A 23,350-nucleotide genomic window follows, 5' to 3' on the forward strand; every position below is an offset into this window, starting at 1 on the left:
GCACCCTAGTTGGAAAATAAATCATTCAATTGAGTATGTATAGCATGAAAGGGGCTATATAACCCCACCATGGGTCGGATCGGGGTCCCTAACGGTCCACTTCTGGCCCGGGGCCTGTATGTTTGCAAATTTTTAAAATTAAAGGACAGATCTACGTCGCACGCTCAATTGTGTGTATTCTTTAGCGCAGAAAGAAGGCAGCGGCAACAGCTGTTAGCACCATGTGTGCATATTAATTCACAATTTACAGCATCACAGAGTTGCACAATGCTAATTTACTCCGTGTGCTAAAAGAAACACACGCCGAGTTGTATTCAGGGATGTTTGAAATGTCCTCAATTGGACTCATTTCACTAATCGCCAGGGCCGTAAATGGCATGAATGAAGTATTTTTACGCTTTGGAAATAGCTTTAAATGAGCCAATCTTCAGAGGTCTACCATTAGTCATGTGACAAGCAAATTGATAGTCAGTGGTTAGAAAATAAAAGCATAAAATGAATGAAATGGACAATGCCAATGCCACTTGAGGCATGTTATTAATTATGATAGTGAAAACTAGTGTTTAAAAGTAAATGTCACAATCCTCGGCTTAACAGTCACAGCGGGATCGAACCATCATTCATTTTTTCCAGCCTCTACAACCACCGCGTTACTTGACTAAAGCTTTAAAGCACAACCAGGAGTAGTTTCATCTCAAGTAAAAAGTTTATTGGGCCAAAAGGAAGCCTTACTTTAGTGCTGGCCGCAATCAACTTTGGAGACTCGGAGATTATTATTGCTCCGTGGAAACGTGTAAATCATTTTTGGACTTTTTTCCTTTTCCTGAGAAGCCAGAACATCATTTATATTTTATTTTAGCATACTAATCTACGCCCGTTCGCTTTCATAATATCGTTTTTTAGGCAATGTCGTGCAATCCACTGAATTGCCTTGCTAGGAATTTTTCTTATACATTTTTTTTATCTCATTTAAAATGCATGTTATCGTAAAAAAAAGATGCTATCCCGTAAAATCACAGCAGGATTTCATATGGTACGCATTTTTTTGAAGCAAAGTTTATTATGGAATGGATAGTGTAGCATTGGATGATTCTGGGGCAAAGATTTTCACTTTGAAGTTTATATTTGCTTCATCTTCTAGGTCACCATATGTCGATATTTATCTTCGGGCCGGGCGCTTCTTCATTAAAATGATTGGAGTGGGTTTGTGGTCCGCAAAGTTCAGTAATACTCTCCCATCCGAGAATGAGAAGGTCGTTTGACTTTAGAAAGTCGCACTGGTCTTATACAATAAAAGCTTAGCGTTAAATCAAATGAGATGGTTGCAAATGATGGATATTATGTAGGATCCTCACAGTTGGATCGTATTTGCTGGGATGCACCAAATGAATGAGTGCAATATTTACAGATTAAAGGGACAACAAAAGCATTGAACATTAAATAAAGTGGGCGTTGGCATTTCTTTTTAACAGATCAAGCAGTGGCGGGGAACCTTTTTGATAGAAAGAGCCATAAACAATTCCTATTTTTTCAATGTTAATCCTTTAGAGCCATGCTCGCAATTTAAAAGTCAACATACATGAAAATGTGTGGCCTTTTTTAGGCACTTTACCACTTTTAAAGTACAAAAAGACTCTGAATTTATTTTGACAATATTGTTACGTTGTTGCTAATCAATGAGTATCCCATGGCGTAAATATTCATTTTAAAAGTTTACAATTGAAATGGATTTAATGTCTACAATTGTGAATTAGTCTACAAAATATGATATATTTAATTGACTATGATACTATCTTTACATTTATATTAGTGAAAGAACAGCCCAGAAAAAAAGCATAACATCTTCAAAAATCCCAATCACAAAAGCTCATTGATGACATTCGACTATACTTTATAATTTCGATTTATTGATAAAGATGACATTTTTATACCCATAATCTTATTTTTTTTGCAGCACGACTGATTTGCAAACCCAATTTTCCCACTAATAACTCTCTAATATGACCTAAATAATGGATAACTTTGTTCAATTTGGTTAAAAACCAACAAAAAAAGACCCTTAAATTGACTCCCATTCTAAACCCAGACCCAAATCAATAGAGAACAATGTATTGAGCTTGAATTCTTCATATTTATTTCTTCACCATCACACTTTAGCCAAAACCCATTTGCACCCCTGGGTGGCGGCACCCCCGGCAAACACGTCACGTGTGATATTTTTTCTCCGTGTCTGAGAATGTGATACATTTGGGGTCTCCAACATGAGCGCTGTTCCCACCGCTTGGAGACCAAATATGGCTGACACATCTTGCCAGAACCAAGATTTCATGCCTGACCGAACACAATGAAACTTGCCACACGTCTCGACAGAATCCTAGCGGGGTGCCGTGGACAATACCGAGGATAGCCCGAAGATTACAAGATCAGGAAATTGAGGACCATAATCCCCCTGTTGCGGGAGCATGCACTCCAATCTCCATCATCCGTCCGGCCGCCATTTTTTTCTACAGCTTAGTCTGTTCAGGGTCAAGCTATCCCATTTGACTTTAGGCAAGATAGCAACACCATTTAAAATTCCTTCATTCTATTCTTTCCCCAAAAAGTCACTCTTCTGCATAAAATCAGTTTTTTTGGGAGGAAAAAAACGACAAAATCACTTTTGCTGTTTTTGTTGAAAAACATTTAGCAAAAGGCAATAATGCCAAAAGTGTTGTAGTGGTTTTGATGCATGGTTTTACGTGGGATGAATATTTAAAAGAGGTTTAGCTTGGTCTAACTACTCCTAAGCAATTTCATCCTCCATTAACCTGACCACCCTTAGAATGGCCATTTGAACCCACTAAGAGTTATCCAGTTCAGCTTTCCTCCATTTTTTGAAGGTGTTTGAGGGTTTTTTAGCCAAGAATCAGCCATTCCTTTAAGGCATTTAGTATTTATTTTTGTCAGTTTTTGCAGAGTTGGACTATCAGTTAGTATATGGCTTTAAACTTTGTCGAAAATGACCAGATTTTAAGGAAAGTCAATGTTTGGATGGCAATTGGATTTTTGGAGCCTTGGATTTTGCCATGAATGTCAAAAATTTCTCAAAAATTGCTTAAAAATCTTATTTTTAAGGAAATGAAGATGAGTTTTAGTGAAAATTGGTATTTTTCTATTTTCTAATGGAGCATCCAAGTGTCCAAACAGAGTCTAAAATCATTTAAAGCATTGCAATGCAAACCTTCCATCGCATAGCCTGGGGCATTTCCTAGTTGCTAATCTTCTCTTGCCTCATTTAGCATTCGGAAAGCAAATGAGAGTTTTTACTGCAATAGCAAAATCCGTTCCATCTTCAAGCTTTACCCCCACAAAAATATCCCTATTTACAACTTGTCAGATTTGAAATATTGACATATACATCGCCTCTGGAACTAATAGAGATACTATGTGTATGAGCCTACATCACCGGTGTCAAAGTGGCGGCCCGGGGGCCAAATCTGGCCCGCTGCAACATTTTGTGTGGCCCGGGAAATTCAATGATCAGTACAGACTTTCTGTTTTAGGATCGAATTAAAATGAAGAGTATAGATGTATATTAAATGTCCTGATTTTACCCCTTTTAAATCGATAATTGTAATTTTTTAATCATTTTTTCAGTTTTTTGTTCAAAAATATTATAGTAAAATCTAAAAATATATAAAAGAAGCTAAAATAAACATTGTTTGAGATCTTTAAAAAAACTGAATATTCAGCGCTTTCAATCCAGGTCTTTGAATCCATTTATTATGTTTTTTTTCAATTCTAAATAATTTTGTGCCTCTCACAGGGATCTTAGCCTGAATTGACTATCCACTCTGCCATTTTCAATCAAAGCTCTCATCCATATAGCTCGCACCGGTGATGGCGCAGCTGGATGGCAACCTTGTATCTAATGCATGCTATTCGCCGAGTGCGCGGGGGGTGCCGTGCGGCTGGGCACGTCTGCTTGGCCTTTTGAAAAATGAACCAGAGAGCATGTATTGTGAATGAAGGCAGAGTGGAAGATTGCTTTTGGGGTGCACAACCCAGAGAAGAAGAAGAAGAAGGAGCATAAAGGCGCTGCTTGTCAGCGTCTCTCTCTCACCCGCATACATAAATTTGCCCGTGACATCGGCGGCGTAACAGCGGGTGCGTATTCGTATGCAAGTTTAACAAGTTGCGCCTGGCGTGTACTCGCCTCGTGCGCGTGCACGTGCGCCTTTCCAGCGCCCGACCCGTCTGAAATGTTGCCGTGGCAACAGGCTGACTGAGGTAAATGAGTGTCCTGGCGCCGCTGAGGGATTGTGGGAAAGCAATATGCCAGCGTTCCGCCCCATTAGTTTGACGGACAGCCCGTTTGGCCCATGAGAGGTCAACTGGCAAGGGCAACCGTATTAGTATTCCACGGGAGAAACTTCACCATTGGTTTTACTCTAATGTCAATCTACCTGTGTGCCGGGGGTGCCGTACTCATCTTTATTTTGGTGTGTTGTTTGGAGGTCCTGCCTGGGTGTTTGTTAGCTAAGCATACTGCCAATTATCACTTCTCCGACTACCCCCCAAAATCCCCCCCTTTTAGGCCAATGAGAGCTGATTACACCTCAACCGGTCACATGGTTTCTTTGTAGTAGCCTTCCATTTTATTTCCTCCTTGCCTTCTATTGTCTCCTAATAGAAATAAATATTCATCTCATGCCTATTTTATTTTTTCTGCACCTGCATGTCATCCCCTTCCAAAGCCTTTTGTGTCAGTCCAAGCGTGCCCAGCACTCCGGCACCCCCCTTTCTTTTGTGAGCAGCCCTCCGTCGGCCTATTGTTTATTCCTAATATCCCCATCACATCTGGGCATCCCTGGAGGAGAAGGACTCATTTGGACAAAATGTTGAGTTGATCTTTTCTATGCTAATGCTGGCCAAATAGTGAATTAGGGGTTGTTGTTGGTTTTTGAATATGGAAATGACTTGGAAAAGATTTTTAGTGACTCGCTGTGGTAAAGCGAATTGACGATAATGTGTTGGTGTGTGCATTAGCGGCATGAGGTGAAGCCAATTACCGTTGATTGTCAACTAGTTCACCGGCTTCATTTGCATAAGATGGAGATACGGAGGTGTCAACAATGTGACGGCTTTGACGCGGGGGTTATGCTAATTTCACTTTGGCTGTTTTAGGGAGCATGTTTGTCAATTTCTATACGTTTTTACAGTATTTTGTACAACTTTTTGATCATTTGAAATCTTTTGTACATTTTTTAAGTCAGTTTTTTTGTAAAACCGATCTCGTTTTACCTATTGCAGCTGTAATCTGGCACGCATATTCCCATCAAATAGCCGTCCATTTTGGAGAAAATTTTAGACTTTTACGTGCGCCCTGAATATTTTTTTGGCCCATTTTAATGACATCTTTCTGTATTGAAGCCTGTTAGAATTAAGGATTCATTAAATCATTCACTTGATGCCCCTGAAGTTATCTTCACGGGATTAATTATAGTGCTGTGCTTGTTCCGACGCAAAAACAAACACGTCTAGAACAAAGTTTTATAAAAAGAAAAAGAAATCAGGTTTCAAGGCAACACCTTGAGGGTTCCCCTGTTTCTTGGTTGGAGGTATTTTAAATGGAAATAACCTGTTGTCATCTCAAATTGTCACCAACAGAAAAACCTTCATTAACTCTGCAAGCATGTTTTAATAATAGTTCCAAAACAAGTGATTTACTTTTTTTAAAGTAGAGGTCAAATATGCAAGATTTTTGCCAAAGGCTACTCTCCATCTTTAGTCCCTGGCTAATTTCAAGACAAAAAAAATAGTCCTAAAACTAAACTAAGGCAAATCCGTTTATGGTAGCCTTTAAAAAAACAATTGAGGTTAGACTCTTAGTACTTAAAATGTAAGCCTGCTTTTCCCCCAAACATCCCGCGTGTCATTTTCTCCTCCTAACACAGCTTGTTGACTTTGCTCAGTCAACGAAAAGTCCAAAAAAGGAGAGCTAACACATTCCCCATTGGGGGTGCCGTATCTCGAAAAACCTGCAAAATCAAGTCACTTGTTAGTCCAGGCTTTCACAAACACTTTCATCCATCACCACTTTCCGGCAGACAATTGGGAAAGGCTTGCTTTTGCGTCCCTGCCTGCCTGCCACATGACCCGGAGATGTCTTTCACGTCCAGAATGAACTTTTTCTTCAGGCGGATTTTCTCTTTCCAAAGCAGATGTCACTTAATCCGGGATTTCGTTGCGCTGAGAACAACCTCGCTTCGATGCTTCCATCCAGTTTATCTTCACTGGTGTCAAGTCCAATCCTATTGTTGTGACTCAAAGGCCGGCGCGGGGTGGGCTCTAGATCCAGCTGTTTGTGTGCGCTTAATGTATGTAAAATACATTCCTTAAAAGTCAAGAAGCGCATACTCACGTTAGGGCGGATTAGGGAATGATTTGGGGGAGCCCTGGCCTATCATACCTGGCACAGCTTGACGTGACCTACGACAGTGCGACGCCGCATGCTATGTGGCAATTTAATACCGTTTGGAAGAGTCCAGACCTCCTGCCAAGACTCCATTTGGTGAGACACGCCGACATTATTAACTGCTGGTCGGAGCGCAAACACAAAACGATGAGGTATGCAGCCTTAAATGGCTGAGTGGTGCTAAAATGTGGTTAGGAATTGAACCATTTCTTGGCCCTAAATATCGATCTATGTAAAATATGTTTTTTTAGGTCTTTTTTTCTTCATAACCTTCCATTTTACCAGTTTTAAGCTATTTTATGGGGGTGCTGGAGCATATCTCACCTACCATGTGGCAAATGCAGTTGGGAATTGAACCATTTCTTGGCCCTAAATTTGGCTAGATGTAAAATTTGTTTTTTTAACGCCATTTTTTCCTCATAACCTTCCATTTAACCAGTTTTAAGATACTTTATGGGGGTGCTGGAGCATATCCCACCTACCAAGGGGCAAAAACGTGATTGGGAAGGGAACCATTACTTGGCCCTAAATTTGGATCCTTATAAAATGTGTTTTATTTACACATTTTTTCCCCTCATAACCTTCCATTTTACCCGTTTTTGAGCTACTTTATGGGGGTGCTAGAGCCTATCCCACCATGCAGGGTACACCTTGAACTAGTTGTCAGCCAGTAGAAAATTCTACTATACTGAAATACTATTATACTGCAATAATCGTGTACCCCTACTTGAAAAATGTAATGCACTTGGTTAAAAAAAAAGATGTATTATATGTGTATTGCTACATATTTTATTCCTTTTTTAGTTTGAATACCTTTTCAAGGTGGAGTTTGCGGACCGAGCTGAGAGCGGAACAATTGTTGTTAACCTTCAGTGGGACATTTTAAGAAATGATGTTTCATTGTTGGCCTGCAATACATAATTACATGTGAATGTTATCTGGCACATTCCTGTCATGTGACCCTGTCCCTTGGGCATCTTTAATAGCATGATAGAACCAAATTATGCTCTATTATTATGCCACTCTTAGCAAGGTATTAAGCATCCATTCAGATCCATCTTGCCAAAAAAGACTATCTCCTCTTATCTTCGTATAAATCTTGCGTTCACTTACTTAATACGATCTTTTACCAATTGTACCGTTTACTGGAACTTCCCAAAAATATTTATAAGTAGTGCCTCTGTATGGTTATGTTTTATTAGCCTTTATTAGCCTTTTCTCGTTTTACGGCGCAATGAAGTATCTGAGATTATGAAGACATTTTTAATGTTACATTTCTGTTAAATAGTGGCCACCATAAACGAGGTTAGACCAAAACAACATCCCTCTTGTTTCTGGGGGCACCATACAAGTCAGTTTGACGACTTGGAGCTTGTCAAAAAACTGTAAAAAAAATGGAAAAGGGATCTCTTTAGGGAATTTTCTGAGCACTGAGGCTCAGGTGAGGAAAGGGAAGGATATGTAAAACCTGCTTATGAAGCGTGTCAGTTCCCAGAGGCCATGCTTTCCATACAATATTCCATTTTATCACACTGCCAGTCACTCATGACCCTTTGACAAATTCAAGGTAACGTCAATATCGACTTAGTTTGTCAAGGCAGATTACCATCAAAGTATTGTAGTAAGCATCAGTTGGTTTTGCCTTTTTCAGAACACAAAAATAGCTCATTTGTTATGCTACTAAATCGGATAAGAAAATAAAAAAATCATTGCCAAAGTTGAGGAAAACACAGACGATGGATTTATTAAAGAAAAAAAAAAATATCCGGATGACACATTCAACAACTTGCTGCTAATTTTAAGTAGGCGCAACTTTTTTTGTGTAATCTGTTATGACTCAGTCTAAATACGTTATGACTCAGTCTAAATACGTGCCTGGTCTTCGGGCCTTGTTGCAGTTCAAAAACAGACACTCCTGAATATTATGTAGATTTATGAAAATGTCATTAGTAGAGACTAATTGAGCAAAAAGTCAAAGTCAGCTGAGTCCTTAATAAAACATTAAATGGAGCAATTAACCAAGGCGGTAGCCTCGGAATCCATTAAGCAGACTGACATCAAGTGATCCAGATGCTCCAGCTCTTTAAAAGCAAAGAGAGGGATTTACGGGTGAAGGTTAACACCTGCAAAAGGCGCTAAATTTGACATTACCCCGAAGCTGGCGGCGCAAAAAAAAAAAAAAAAAAAAGCTGCTGACAGCTGCTTGGGCCCAGTAAAAGTCTCAGCTGGGCTTCAAACGCATCAGCCACTGTAGGTGAGTGTCTGAATTCCCTCTCCTCTTCCTCGCAGTGGACGGAGCCATCCACCGTGCCGCCGGACCTCTCCTGAAGGAAGAGTGCGCCTCCCTAGGCGGATGCCGGACCGGAGACGCCAAGGTCACCTGCGGCTACGGCCTCCCCGCCAAATGTGAGTACAGAACGTTTGTGACGGGCAGATCTGCGAATTTACGTGACCGGACGTTTGGTCGCCGGTCAAATATACCTAGATATTAAACAGTACTTGGCTATTAAACAGTACTTGGCTATTAAACAGTACTTAGATATTAAACAGTACTTGGCTATTAAAAAGTACTTGGCTATTGAACAGTACTTGGCTATTGAACAGTACTTGGATATTAAACAGTACTTAGATATTAAACAGTACTTACATATTAAATAGTACATAGATATTAAATATTACTTAGATATTAAACAGTGCTTTGATATTAAACAGTACCTGGATATTAAATAGTACTTGGATATTAAACAGTACTTGGATATTAAACAGTACTTAGATATTAAACAGTACTTAGATATTAAACAGTACTTAGCTATTAAACTCTCTCTTAGATATTAAACAGTACTTAGCTATTAAACTCTTAGATATTAAACTCTCTCTCTTAGATATTAAACTCTTTCTTAGAAATTAAACTCTCTCTCATTAATATAATTTAGAGAGCTGGTTTCAACAGTAAACTCTCCATTTGACCTACCACCAAAAGACCGGCGACCAAACGTCCGAGCACCGCGAATTTCAAGCTCCGAAATGGGCTTATCCCAGTGGCAACGTCGTTCGGGGCAATTTCCGCAGATAAGTAAAGGTCATGGCGCTTGATGAATAAAATAGAAATATGGACGCAGAGCATAAATCATACAGACGTTGAAATCTCAGCATCAGCATCCACCAGGCCAGTCGGGTATCTATTATGGCCTCACCTGAAGTTTCCCACTTAGTCTTTAAAGTGCTTTTAATTATGAAGTGACACTTGAGCGTTTGGAGTCATGGGGAAACCATTTTTCGTTGTTTTTGGTGCAGAATATTGGCGCTCAACGTCAGAAACGAGTTTCGGTTAACACGCAATGTTGGTGGAGATTTATGAAGGAGGCTTTTGAGTAGAAAAAATGGAAGTTGAGGACCAATAGGTTGGCGTCAGATTGGAGATGTGTTGCTAGCTTGGCTATTTTTCATGGCGTCTTCACGGGTAACGGCGTAAGGGCCTTGATAAATGTGCTTTATTGGTTTCCCAAGCTGCGGGACTCTGGAAAAAATGCTCACTACTCAGCCTTAATGATACTGTGTCGAAGCAATTTGAGTGAAACGTAGCTCACGAAGGACTCGCCTCAACTGGTTGAGCACTTTTTACGAGCGCTATAATCTCCGCAGCCTCCTTGAAATGTGTAAAAATGTGGCGTCATTTTGCAGCAACGAGAAATTCGTGTATTTCTGAGATGGAGTCGTTGATAAAAAAATGCTTATCGTTTCCTTTATGAAACGTTGATATGTCAACGGTTTTGAATTTTTTATGCTGGATAGAGGATTGTCAGTCAATTTTGTGTTAAGGCATCAACATATTTGACGTAAATGTGGAGTTTTTATATCGTAGTGACACATTGGATTGACTTTTTAAAACTGTGGAGGCACTTGATCACATCGGAATGATGTTAGAAAAACTGAAGCATCGCTAAAAGCTGCTATGAAATATTACAGCACTCTAAAATGATACCAGACTATATTTTGGATACGAGTCCATTAAACAAAAGAAAATGGAATGAGATCATAATTACTGTATTTTCTCACATTTACTCTAGATTTGTCGCAAAAAAAAATTATGACTGGATCAAGGGTGCGGCTTATATGTGCATAAATTAGACTAAACTGCACGGTAACAAAGACGAAACACCATAAAACAAGAAAATATGGTCATTTATTACAAGATAGAGAAGAAATAAACAGATAAAACTGCAAAAAAAAGGCAGAAAATAATATTTTGAAGTCTTTGAATGAAATTCATGCAAAAAATAACCATATTTTCCGTATAAAACATGGAAAAACTCACTTTTTTTGCCTGCCATCTTACCGAGATTTTTGTTTTTTGTTAGAAAATAAGTCTGCAGCTATTAGGTGAATTTATGCTGAATTCTGGGGTGGGTTGGAATAATCAGTCGCGACTGTGTGTTTTATACATACGAATAAATAGAGTGCATTTAAAAAAGTGGATGAGAAGATGCTTTGAAGAGCTTTCACAGCTTGTTCTTCTTTGATGGTTGTTGGCTTTTTTTTTTGCTGTGGGTGTACGCGCATGTGTGTGTGTGTGTGTGTGTGTGTGTGTGTAATAATTTCAATATCAAATGCTCTACACTGGTGTGTGTTTAGATGCTGCGTCTGCGTGGTTCAGGTGGATGTCAAGTCTTTACACCGTCTCACCTACTGACAAAAGTGTATTGACAGACAAGCTTTATGACTTAAGTGTGTGTGTGTGTGTGTGTGGTTGGTGCCCACCCAGCAGGCGGTCCTAAAGCACCCCCCCCCCCCCCCCCCCGTCCCTGACAAAATATATCGCCCCAAGAATAATCAAGCAACTCTCTGGTTCGCTGCTTAAACACTCACAACGGGTCTTGATTACATCTCAGCGGGAGGGAAAGGAGAAGCAAACAGCAACATTGGAGGTGAAGCAAAGTAGGGATGACAAAATAGCCAGCAAGACGACTCGGGGAGCAAAAAAGGTTTTTACTCCACAATGCCTGAAGGTGAAAAGATGGGTAGATGAGGGAGGGGGGGTGTTGTGATCGAAGGCAGGAGTGTTTAAAGGGTTACATTTTGGCTAAATTTTAAAGAATGTGAGGGCTAAATTGTTAAATAGATCATTTGAATCTGGTAAAAAAAATGGGGTTTTTGGATTGGATTGGATAACTTTATTTATCCCGTATTTGGGAAATTTCATTGTCACAGTAGCAAGAGAATACAGACACAGAAAAATACATTTTAGACATAAATAAATATGTAATAATACATAGTACATGTACATATATATACATATACATACACAGATGTACATATACATATATATACATCAGTTTCAGGTTCAGACCTCTAGAGGCTAAGGCTAAAAAGTGCATCATTGGCAGAATTGAAGCTTCTTGTGCATGCCCTATTTGATAAAATTTTCATCATTTGCTGCGGGCCAATAAAAACTGAGCAGTGGGCCCCAGGTATGCATTTGGTGTCCTCAGCTTTAGTTTTTTGTTTTGTGATCTGCAAAGTTTTCCAGCCGCTTTAGTTGCAGGGCATTTGAAGTATCTTGCAGTATTTTGCCTTTTGCATTTGTATCAGCCCCGCCGTGTCTGCAATGTTTGGACAGCCTGCACGACCGACCCTATTGGATGATGGAGAAAGGAAAGAGAGGCAAACAAGGCAAGTCAGAACAGCAGCATAAAACTGTATATGACTGCAAAAATGTCACGCGGGAACCTGGTTGGAGCTCTAATATGAGGACTGGGAACGTACAACTTGTGAAATGAGAAGACAAATGCTTGTTGGCAGTCGGAAGGCGCGTGTCTAGCAATCAGAGAGTAGCAACTAAATCCCACTGCTAAGAAATGCTGCTAAATCAACACTATCTCAAATGCATGCTCAAAAATCAAGTACTCATACTAAAAACTAGTAAAAAACTCACTCATTTCGGTAGACGCAGCTGTCGTATAATGACGATTAAGGCTTATTACTTTTGGACTACAGTAATCCCTCGATTATTGTGGTTTTGCAACATCACTGATTTTTTTCTGGGGGATTTTTTTTTTTGTAAATTCATAAAAAATTGAACTTTACTGTTGTAAAACATTCTATATATATTTTTTTTCAACAGGGGTGACCCTATTTTGTGTTTTTTTTTTATATTGCGGCCATGTTTGGTCTACATTAACCGCAATAATCGAGGGATTACTGTCATGTGGATTCTCTCTGCAGGCGTATTTTGGAAATGCAAATTGGGCCTGTCTAATACCTGAAAATTAAAATGCAACCCCACATGAAAGAAAGCGTACTTAAAAGCGAGCGCTCTTTCATCTGCAGTCTGTCGGGGGTTGCCACCAGATGCCATTCAAAAGCCGCCAACTCGCACATTTTGCCAAACCCACGTCCAGACGGAGCCGGCGGAACCGGCGGAGCCGTCCGTGTCAGCCGTCCCAGTGGAGCGTACCGCGCCGCCACTTAGACAGTGAGCATCGCTGCAGCGTAACCTAGCAACAGCGCACACGGGGTGTACGGCCCGCCGCCACGGATGTTTAGCGGGAGTCGCGTGCGATTTAGAAGCGTTGACAAATGACATCTGGAAAACAGCGAGACGCTTGTGCTTAAGTTCATTAACATTTAAGGGAACGGCAGCGGCAAAAAGTCAACAAGCTGTCACTTCTGTCAACTGCTGCCCACCATGCATTGGAACGGGCCCCATTTTTCCCGCGTTTACGCCAGGCTGCTCGGTCATCATTTCTTAGCGCACTTAGTAACAATATTACATTAGAGTGACTTGTGTAAAGTTCCATCTTAGTGCTCGTCCAGTTGCTGAATGCTGGCCTATATATCTCCTCCCATACTCGGTTTGTCTTGTTTTTATGCTCTTTTTTAACACAAAGCCAGAAACAAGGTGGGGAAAATTGTATTTCCAGTATTTTCCGGACTATAGGTCGCACTATTTTCATAATTTTGGTTGTGCTTATGACTAGTACAACTAGAAAAGTTGTTTTTTTAGGCTATGGTTTCCTGAAAAACGACTTTAGCCAGTTGTCCTCTAGTTTACTATTGCTGCTTTTACGTCTATTTCTTCTTAGTTTCTGATAGTTTTAGTTTTTAAAAAGACCTCCCAAAAATAGCATCTTATACTCAATTTTGGCATATAAATATTTTTCCTCTTCATTGTTTATTCTTCAACCGCAAGTCCAAAAAATATGTGCCATACTGACACAAAATATTGTTTTAACCATTTCGCCTCTGATCCAAATCGTCTCCATCCCTGTCATCATAAACTGATAATATCGCCATGTTTTAAGCATGAAATACGACCTTTTTGCTATATATATATAGCGCGTCAGCAAGCAATGTACCCAGACCGTCAAGCTCTCAGCATCATACTGCAACATCTACACAATCTTGAATTTAGACCATACATTATTGTACACCCTGTCTAAGAAAATATTACACTAGTAAGTGCGCCCTATGTGAGCAAATATGTGCCTCATTGTATTCTTACTCTTTTTTTAAACGCTTAAAAAGGCGAATTGCAATTAATAATAAGAGTAGCCAATGGTCGAAGTTGACAGGTATGTTCTAAAATCCTTCCTGACCTTTATGGTACTGCTCAGTGGAAACACAGCGAAGTAGTATAGTAGGTGTTTGCTTCTTTCTTAGTTCCCTGACAAGTCGTTGTCTGGACAATCCCGACGCCCCAGAGCTCACTTGTGTACCAATACGCCAAATCTTTTCCCCAGGCGCTCCTCGCTTCTCAAAGCTTAAGACATAGCTTCACGCTAGGGAAAGAAACAGAGGGCAGCCTGAAACCAATCGAGCAGAGACACAACTTATTAGTGTGAGGTCAGACCATAATCAACTGGAGAAGGCTTGACCATTTATGTATTTTTTTTCCACACTTCTGACATTTTAAAGTGGAAGTTATGAATAACTGAATACAAAATGCTTCCGTATACATTCCTTGGAGACCGACCGGTAAGCTACGTGCGAAAAATAATAAAAAAAAAAATGCTTCAGTTTCAGGCTGACATTTAAATAACATGATTAAAAATGATTGGGATTTTCTCACATGCGCCATGATATTCTGAAACATAGCAACCACTAAAAATGTCCTTTGAGCTTCCAATTCGATACTGCGGGACCTGAGATTAAAAAAATAAAAACTTAGACAAACATAGACTTCTATGGTCATTTATGTTTATGCCAGATTTTAACTTGTGAGTTTCACAGTGTATTGACGTCAACTTTAATGTCTAAAACAGTTTTTTTTTAACTTAAGCATACTTTTTTTGCATTGAAAAAATCTCAAGGCATAGTACAGGTTAAAAAGCTTGTAATATATATGTATATATTCATAAAATAATAATATACTGATCCACACTGCACGGCAACAATGGTTAGTTACCATGGCGTATACTTGATTCCATTTGCTCTTCCGATAGAAATGTTATTAATCAATTATTACTTTTGAGTTCACCGCTTCGATAAAGTATGAGGCATTTTTTTTGCAGCAACGTCGTTCAAAAGAAACGCCTCTTATTGTTTTTTTTGCAGGCTCTCCGGGCAGCCGTTGCTAGGCAGGATTCACAAGGCAATTATAATCAATCATAAGAGCCCCGCAGGCCAATAAAAAAATTTGCATATGCCCCGTACGCCCACTAGGCTGTTTGAATGGCAACCCAAGGCTGCAACTCCACTACAAAAGCGGGATAATGAGCTGATTATGACTTGAATCACGGTGCGGCGGCGCTTGGCTCGTCTGCTTTATTCTGGTGAGCTTTGGGCTTCGGTGTAGAGTTTGCGGGTTTGTTTGGGTTTTTTTATTTCATTTTTTTCATGCCTGAGGACTCCAACACATTTCAAACAATAGGTTTGACAAATGCTATATAATGAATTGAAATGCGTTACGTAAGATAAGCACAAAAAATGATATTTTTTACTGGATTATTTGTCCTGTAACTGACTGGTGGCAAGTAATGACAAAAGGAATTCAACAAAAGTATCTCATAGAAAGTGTTGTTTGTCTGTTTCTATTTTAATTTTTGATTCGTCTGACATTTTGTTGAAGTAGGTCGATTGAAATAGTTTTTTTCTTGACAAAAAGTAGTCTTAATGCACCAAACCTTTAAAAAATGGTGCTGTTACACGTTTTTTCTCTGATTAAATGAGTTAAATGCTTTTATTGTTATTATACAAGTCTAACAATATTTAAAGCTTTACCACATAGTCCACAAATAACAACAACAAACAAACAAACTAATAAATAACAATACAAATAATAAATAAGCTGTTGTAACACAAATGCGTAGCGAAATGCACAAATAACAACAAACAGCCTAATAAATAGCAATAAAATAATAAATAAGAAGTCATAACACAAATGAGTAGTGAAGTGCACAAATAACCTTAACAAACAAATACATTGATAAATAATCAATACATAATAATAAATATATGAATTTTAGTTGAAGTTAACTCTCTGCCATGGCCTATGTTTTGTTCCACAATCTTTACCGGAAATTCCTTTTCTAATAAAATGCCGTGATACTTTTCCACAAATACGACATGCAAGTAAATATTTGCTATTTGAGAAAGAAGTGACATTTTCCACATGGTTAAAACCCCAGTTGAAGAAGAAAAATAGTTGGAGAGAGAGCTACAAAGATAGCATTGTGTCAAAAAGTTGCTTGTTGTCTTTTCTTCTCGCCCTCCCTCGTCTCATGTTCTACTCCCTCAGTGGCCAATTAGCGCTAATTAAAAAAGCTCTCTCTCTCTCCCTCTCTTTCTTTCTTTCTTTCTTTCTCCCTCCATCCTTGTATCTTGAAGCCTCCTCCTCACTTTCCCTCCCCTCCCATCTCATCTCCTCCTTTGGCTGTCACCCCGACCGCCAATCTGGCTCTTTTCATTCTCCTTTGACAAATCAGCGTTTGTGCCTTAGTGGTGACATCCAAACGGCGTTGTTTCCTCACGTTTCTTCCTACCTCGGTTCTCCTAGCTCGTCACCTCCTTCCCACGCCCCCGTTTTCTCGACATCAGCCCTCACCTTCGACAGTTGTGTTGCTTGAGCGTTGACAAACGCCTTGACAGTGCGATGGGATAAAGACTGCTGTAATATTACCTTCTGTTCTCCCGTTTTCTCTTATTTTGACACCAGCGGCTTCTTCCTGACTGCGTGTCAGCTGCGCAATTTGCGGAGGTGTTAATATCCTTCCGCCGAGCTTCTGCTGATCTTAACAGTGACAAGGCGGAGGTGGATGGTGATGTTAAGAGTGTTAATTCTTTGACTCGCTCACCTTTTTTTTTTGGAGAAACAAAGGCTTTAAGGGTGCAGACAAAGTGTTAGAATCCACAGTTTTATTTTGGTTATGTCGAAAAATAACCCCGATATATCATTTTACATTTTTCTCTTCTACTGGTTTGATTGAAAATGTTGTGTAGTTGAGATTTTGGGATGGATTTGTGAGTGTGTTCCCCTTTACTGTACTGTCTAGGTATTTGTATTTTGTAATCAACTCTTGTCTTTCTATTTAAACCCTGTGAGTTTTTGTTGGATCGTCTGATTTGTCTATGATGGATTAGGGTTAGACCAATCATTGATTGGCTGCTGTAGATTGCGACAAACAGACAACTGTTGCTCTGTCAATGAACTTTTTGGACATTGACCAAACAGTAACGTTACAACTACTTAGCTAACAGATCAACCTGTTTTAAAAGGCTTAACATTGATCATAAACAAACTAAACATCACTGAATTGCTAACCGTCCTAGTTTAACGAATCATATCACATTCAATGGCAGTTTTGCTTTAAAAACGGCAATTTTTCAGTAGCATTTCATTTCAGAAACGTCCAACTTAATCATCTTTAACCAGCAAAATTAACCTCCATAATGGATTCCTCCATTTATTTTCCAAACGTCTACTTTCCACAACTGTTTCTCTCAAAAAGGCTCACTACAAACCCCCCTTATCATGGAAATGAACATCCGTATTCTGTTCAAACCCGCATTGTGTCGGCCCTCTTTTACCGTTGCTTGGCTGACAAAATAAACAAGATGGCGTGTTTGAGGGTGTCCCCAAAAAAAAAGATGGTCTTCATTTCTAATACTCTCTCCGCCTTTCCATCTGTTCCTTTTCTGACAAAGCTAAAAAGAGATAGATGAAGCCGAGGGGCCCAAACAAGACTTGAGCCGTCCGTCCTCTTTTTTTTTTTTACTGAATTTAAGGGCCGTCTACGCTCCGCCGAGCACAAACTGAGGCGGCGTGCACAAAAGGCCAGCTCGCCTTTTTCCTGCCTCCTGATTTAAAGGCAGATGAAGAAAAGCCGCGGCCAGATGGAGCTATGCCATGAGAGTAGGCGGCGGCGAGGGGAAAATTGAAAAGGGGGACCAGGGAGAAAAGGATTGAGGGCCGTTGAGCGTGAAAAAACGCACAAGACGCCGCTACGCGTGGCCTCCCAGGTAAGAATGTGTGGAGGAGGGAGGGAGGGAGCCCCAAAAGACGGTTGGACAACAACAACAAGAAAAAAATGGCTTCAAGGGCAGACAAAGTATGGGTGTTACCGGATGGCACCTAGTCAAGCTCTCTTAAATCTCAGGCTAGTGTGACGCCCACCCGGGAGGGAGAATAGGAGGGGATTGGCTTCAATAAACACATTCATTCCAGTTAGGATCGTTGCTCAGATGCTTTGACAAGTTGAAGGGAATGGACGCCGTCGAAATCAGGTTTAAAAGAGTTTGAATTCGTATTCGAAACGACATTATTTAACAAAATAACTGTCAAAGTACTGTCAAGTTAAGAAAAAAATGACTTAGATTTGAGCTTTTGTATGTAAATATTTAATTTTTGAAGTGGGATTGACTGGTGGTCAATCCAGGGTTGAAACCCAAAAAAAACGTATTAGGGAAGTTTCCTTGTCACAGTAGCAAGAGGGTGAGAATACAGACACAGTAAAATACATTTTAGCCATAAATAAATAGGTAATAATATTCGTGACTTCCAGTCTATTCGCAGTTTGCATAGCATTTTGCAATTAAACAAATATGTCTATTGCAAATTATTTTAACTGTAACTATCTTGTACTAAAACTTTGCAGTTAAGTTTTGGTATACCAAATAACACACTTTACAACTATGCATAAGATTCAAATGATGACAACAGTACGTTACAGATCGATTCCTCCTGTTTACTTTTCTTGGAAAATGAAGGACAGACTTAAGAACCAATAGACACATTTTTTTGTCATCAAAATTAGCAGGTTTTGATAAATATAGAGAAAACCCAAACAAACCTTGAGGTTAATCACAATCATTTCAACTCAATCCTACCAAGCCTCTTTGTATGTTTATCTTTCTTAGTTTGTAGTATCCGGATTTCCGGATTGTAACATGGCTCATTTTAGCATTGCAAGAAATATGCTGGAATTCATTTTTTTCTGGCATGACGATAGTAGTTGTTGTTCTTTCCAAAAGAAGAGCAGCTGGTGTCACAGATGAAATATGGCAGATAATGTGTTCTGTTATCGTTGCGGAGGAAATACGAGCTTTAACAGCGCCGCGACGGATGCTCTTAATTAGCCCCGGACAATTTGCACCTCACAGGAGTCTGTAAGCAAGAAAAGACGAGAAAAGAGAAGGTGAAAAGTGCAAGGATCAAGTAGTCCACGGGAACGTTGCGTTTAATTAGACCGCCGTCAAATGTGTGTGGACGTCCTCTGTAAACATCACCAAGGAAAAAAAAAATCACTTTAGTCCACCTCCAGCTTTGCTTAGCCGCCAATTGATTCAATGTGGACATTTACTTTAGTCTTTGACTGACATTTAAGGGAGAAAAAAATCTGTATTGCCTTGAAAAGTGCATTTTGCATTCAAAGTTTTGATATTTTAAAGGGAATATCTGGCCCTGGGCAGTCGATATTTTTAATAGGAGCTTCTGCTTTTTCAAGGAATTTGGATCAATTGAGTACAGTTTTGTTTTCAAAATAAATGTGAATTGTCTATTGTGGATGTGGAAGGGATGCTTTTGTTCAGGGTATGATGTTTAATATCATTTTCTCCTACCCCTGTTTTAAAGGTTCTATAGTAATTAAGGCGGATTACTCTTGTTTACCGATTGCTTATTAATTCAAAGAAACTAAAAGGATCACAGAACAGACTGTCCAATTGCGTATTCTAAATCTATTCTAAATATTTATGCTTCTTGAAGGGGTGGCCTTTCCATTGATTGTGTGCACGCACACTTGTAAATGCGCCATTTGTCCGTCAGAGAACCTCGTTTATTACTACTTATTGATTATGTTGACTACTTATTTATTCCTTATCATTATTTATTGGCTATATATCTATTAGTTTGTTTGTTGTTGTTATTTGTGCACTTCCCTACTTATTTATGTTTTTGACTACCTATTATGTGACTACTATGTATATATATATATATATATATATATATATATATATATATATATATATATATATATATATATATATATATATATATATATATATATATATATATATATATATATATATATATATATATATATATATATATATATATATATATATATATATATATATATATATATATATATATATATATATATATATATATATATATATATATATATATATATATATATATATATATATATATATATATATATATATATATATATATATATATATATATATACATGCACACATATATACGTACATATATATGTATATATACATACATGTACATGAATTTGACTGTTGTTATTTGTGAATCTTGAAATCTTGCATAATGACTACAAAAGCCTTCATTTCAATTCGGTACAGAACGCCAATGTGTTCAAATCAAAATAAACAACATCGAGTTGAATTGAATGCTTTTATTATCATTATACAAGTATAATGAGATTTAAAGCTTCACCATGACACAAATAAATAAATAGTCAACATGCCCTTCACCTGGAATTGACACACTTTGTCCACCAAACTTTCCTCAAACCCACACAGCTATTCACGCATAGAAAATAAGATGGACTCGATCCTTCCATCCAGGTTAAGGCGGCGGGGGAAGGCGGGAGGCGCCGTTGATGCATGGCGGAACTAAAGCAACCCCGCTCGATCGATAATGTAAACAAGAGCAAAGAGAAGCGGTAAATAAGGCCCACTCTTGACAGATGTGTTGCGCTAAGGTGAGTGGCGGGGGGAGGAGCAAAAAAATGGGGGGCGATAATGGAGGGATGAAGAAAGGCAGAAAGTGAGGAGGGGGGGGCTTGATGAGGTAACCGCCGAGGAGGGGGAAGGAGAGGCTGACATTAAAAAACGAGGCGGACGGATGAGTTAAGAGATGGGCGCGGGGAATAGGCCACACCCAGAGACTCAAAATGATGCCGATTGGTTTAGCGATGCAGTAATTGAAGATTATGATTATGACCGTTAAGAGGTTAGAGGTCATATTTGGCAAGAACTTCATTTTTTGGGGGGTAAAATTAGCCAAGTTCTAGTTCGGAGAAAACTGACCAGATACATGTAAGATGTTTTGCTCTATTATCTTATGAATGCAAGAAATCCATTATTTTTTTCTTATTTCTGTACTATGGGATTCACTGGCGTGTGGGTTTTTTGAGGGAAAGATGTTTATTTTGGTCAGGACCTAAAAAAAAAGCAAACTGTGGACTTTTTTTTAGTGTGAATAAGGTGGCTTACCAAAACAAATTATGCGAAATTAGTTTAAAATTTGAGTACTATTTGAACAAATTGCATTTTTCAGTCATTTTAAAAGTAGTAGTTTTGATTTAATGGTCTATAATATCTTAATAATTTGTTCCCATTTCGTCTGTTGTGTTTTATTTGTCTTTAAAGACGTCAACTACTTTAAAGTATTAACCTTGTTAAGTTTTTCAACTTTTCATCAGTACGAACAAGTCTGGAGGGTTTTTGTTTATTTTTTTTGCAGAAGATAATGAATGGAATTGATTCATTTGGATTATTTAGTAAAAAGGCATTTAAAAAGATTGATTTCCGCTGATTAAACTGCTCACTCCAGTCATCATTTTAATGACTTCATAACTCAGGGCTCTAATAAACAGAATTTGGCGTCATGTGACAACACTCCGCCGCCTGTGGGAAGTACTTTTGCGCTTTTTTTTTTGGTCTCCAAAAAACAAACATTCGCGTTTACGAGGCGCGCCATAAACACCCCGAGAGTTCTTGACGTCTTCGAAGAGTCCATTTTCCTTTTATTGTTATTTCCTGGTGATTAAGCAGACAAATTTGTTTTAGTTAACGCCTGCTACTTGACAAGCCATCACAGATTTCAATTAGAAATAAATGACAGCTAATGAATCGTAATAACCGGTCACCTCGTTGGGAGGCGTTTACATGGCGGCCATTTTTTTTTATTCAATAACAATTCATCTCGTATTTGGGAAATTTCATTTTTGGGTCATCAAAACAAAGTGTACAACTTTCTTTCATCATAACGTTGAAATTATTGTTGGAAATAGTCGTTTAATTCACATAAAATGGCTGTATTTTTTTGTCAATTTGCGGAATATTATTATCAGGAGAAAATCTTACGATAAATGATAACAAGTCGTTCTTATGAAGTGATAATTGTTTGAGTTAATGCGGCTCGTAAAAGTGAACATAGGATAGGGTTGATTTTGCTGTGCTTTCATCAGTGGGCAGGGCTAATTAAATTCAAGACAAAACACATCATGGCTGATGTGTAATTGCAATTTATGGCTCCTTGAATGGCCGTCGTTGACCCATTCCGGAGACGCCGTCGTAATAGTTTATGATTGGAATCGCTCTTCGACCAAGACGGAAGACATTAGGTAAAAAAATATATAACATTTAAGCTGAGTGGGAATAAAGTGAGAAAAGCTAGTGTTGCTCTGAAGACCATTGAAAGAATTGCTGGAAAATCCAGATTTTTACTTATTTTGGCAAACAAAAACTAAAATTTTAATTGAAAATGCTTTCCTAAATTAAGGTATTCCAAAAAAAATACCTAAAACTAACTGAAACTTGGTGTTGTTTTCATTTTTGTCAAATATACATTAAGTTTTTATTCTTTACTTTACATTGCATGCAATTTTCTTATGTCTTCTGCTATTTCTCATAATTTTATCAATAATATCATATTTAAATAATAACTTAAAAAAAAACCTTATCTACCTATTGAATTCCCTATTGTAAAACAAAAAAAAATACTTTATTTTTACTACTTTTTTTAAAATTACTAATTTTCAACCCAAAATGAGCAAACCAGCTCTTTAAAAATGTTTAAATTTGAACCAAAACGCCAAAGCAAACTATAAAATAAACATCTAAAGAACTAAAGCACACAGAGCAAGCCAGCTTTAAAAAACAACACCATTTAAATACATTTATTGACCAGAGTAGGCTTGCCGTCATCCTCCATATTTGTGTTCTATTTTGTCCAATCCGTGGGAAGTTTCTTTCATGCTGCTAGCAAACGTCAATAAAGGACATTTTTTCGCAGAATAAAAATAGGAACCTTTTCTTCGCCGCCGGTCGGTGTTCACTTCATGGCGGCATTAAAATGCGGCATTCGGATACGATATTTCATTGAGGAAAAAAATTAATGCTTATCCATAATAATAGAAGATATTTTGATGAAGCAGAGAAGCTGTGGCTCGCGAGCCATATGTGGCTCTGTTGATGTGTTCCTATGGCTTTTTATAGCTAAAATGTACCTTTTGCGCTATCGTAATCATTTATTTTGGGTTTATTTTGCTCAAAAGATTTTGAATCAATGCTCAAAATGGAGGTTTTTTTTAAGATTAGATCCTTCAACACAGATTGGTTGTTCAAAAGTAGGTGGGGCCTCATGGAAGAGGCCTCTGTTTTTAAATTTGGATTCACGGAAGCAAGTCTTCC

The 23,350-nt window shown here is 38.5% G+C and overlaps 1 protein-coding gene across 7 annotated transcripts in view; it reads left to right on the forward strand.

Moving 5' to 3' along the window:
- macrod1 (mono-ADP ribosylhydrolase 1) overlaps positions 1 to 23,350 on the forward strand; it is a 131,098-nt gene that overhangs the window by 57,079 nt on the left and 50,669 nt on the right. For all 7 annotated transcript variants that reach the window (XR_013328615.1, XR_013328616.1, XR_013328617.1 and 4 more), the window contains exon 6: positions 8,747 to 8,863. Coding sequence is in view for 2 of the 7 variants with exons in the window: in XM_077732660.1 (XP_077588786.1) it covers positions 8,747 to 8,863 (117 nt within the window). In the remaining 5 variants the exon portion in view is untranslated. The remainder of the gene's footprint in view (positions 1 to 8,746; positions 8,864 to 23,350) is intronic.

This window comes from Stigmatopora nigra, chromosome 14 (assembly GCF_051989575.1).
Source record: "Stigmatopora nigra isolate UIUO_SnigA chromosome 14, RoL_Snig_1.1, whole genome shotgun sequence".
NCBI lineage: Eukaryota > Metazoa > Chordata > Actinopteri > Syngnathiformes > Syngnathidae > Stigmatopora > Stigmatopora nigra.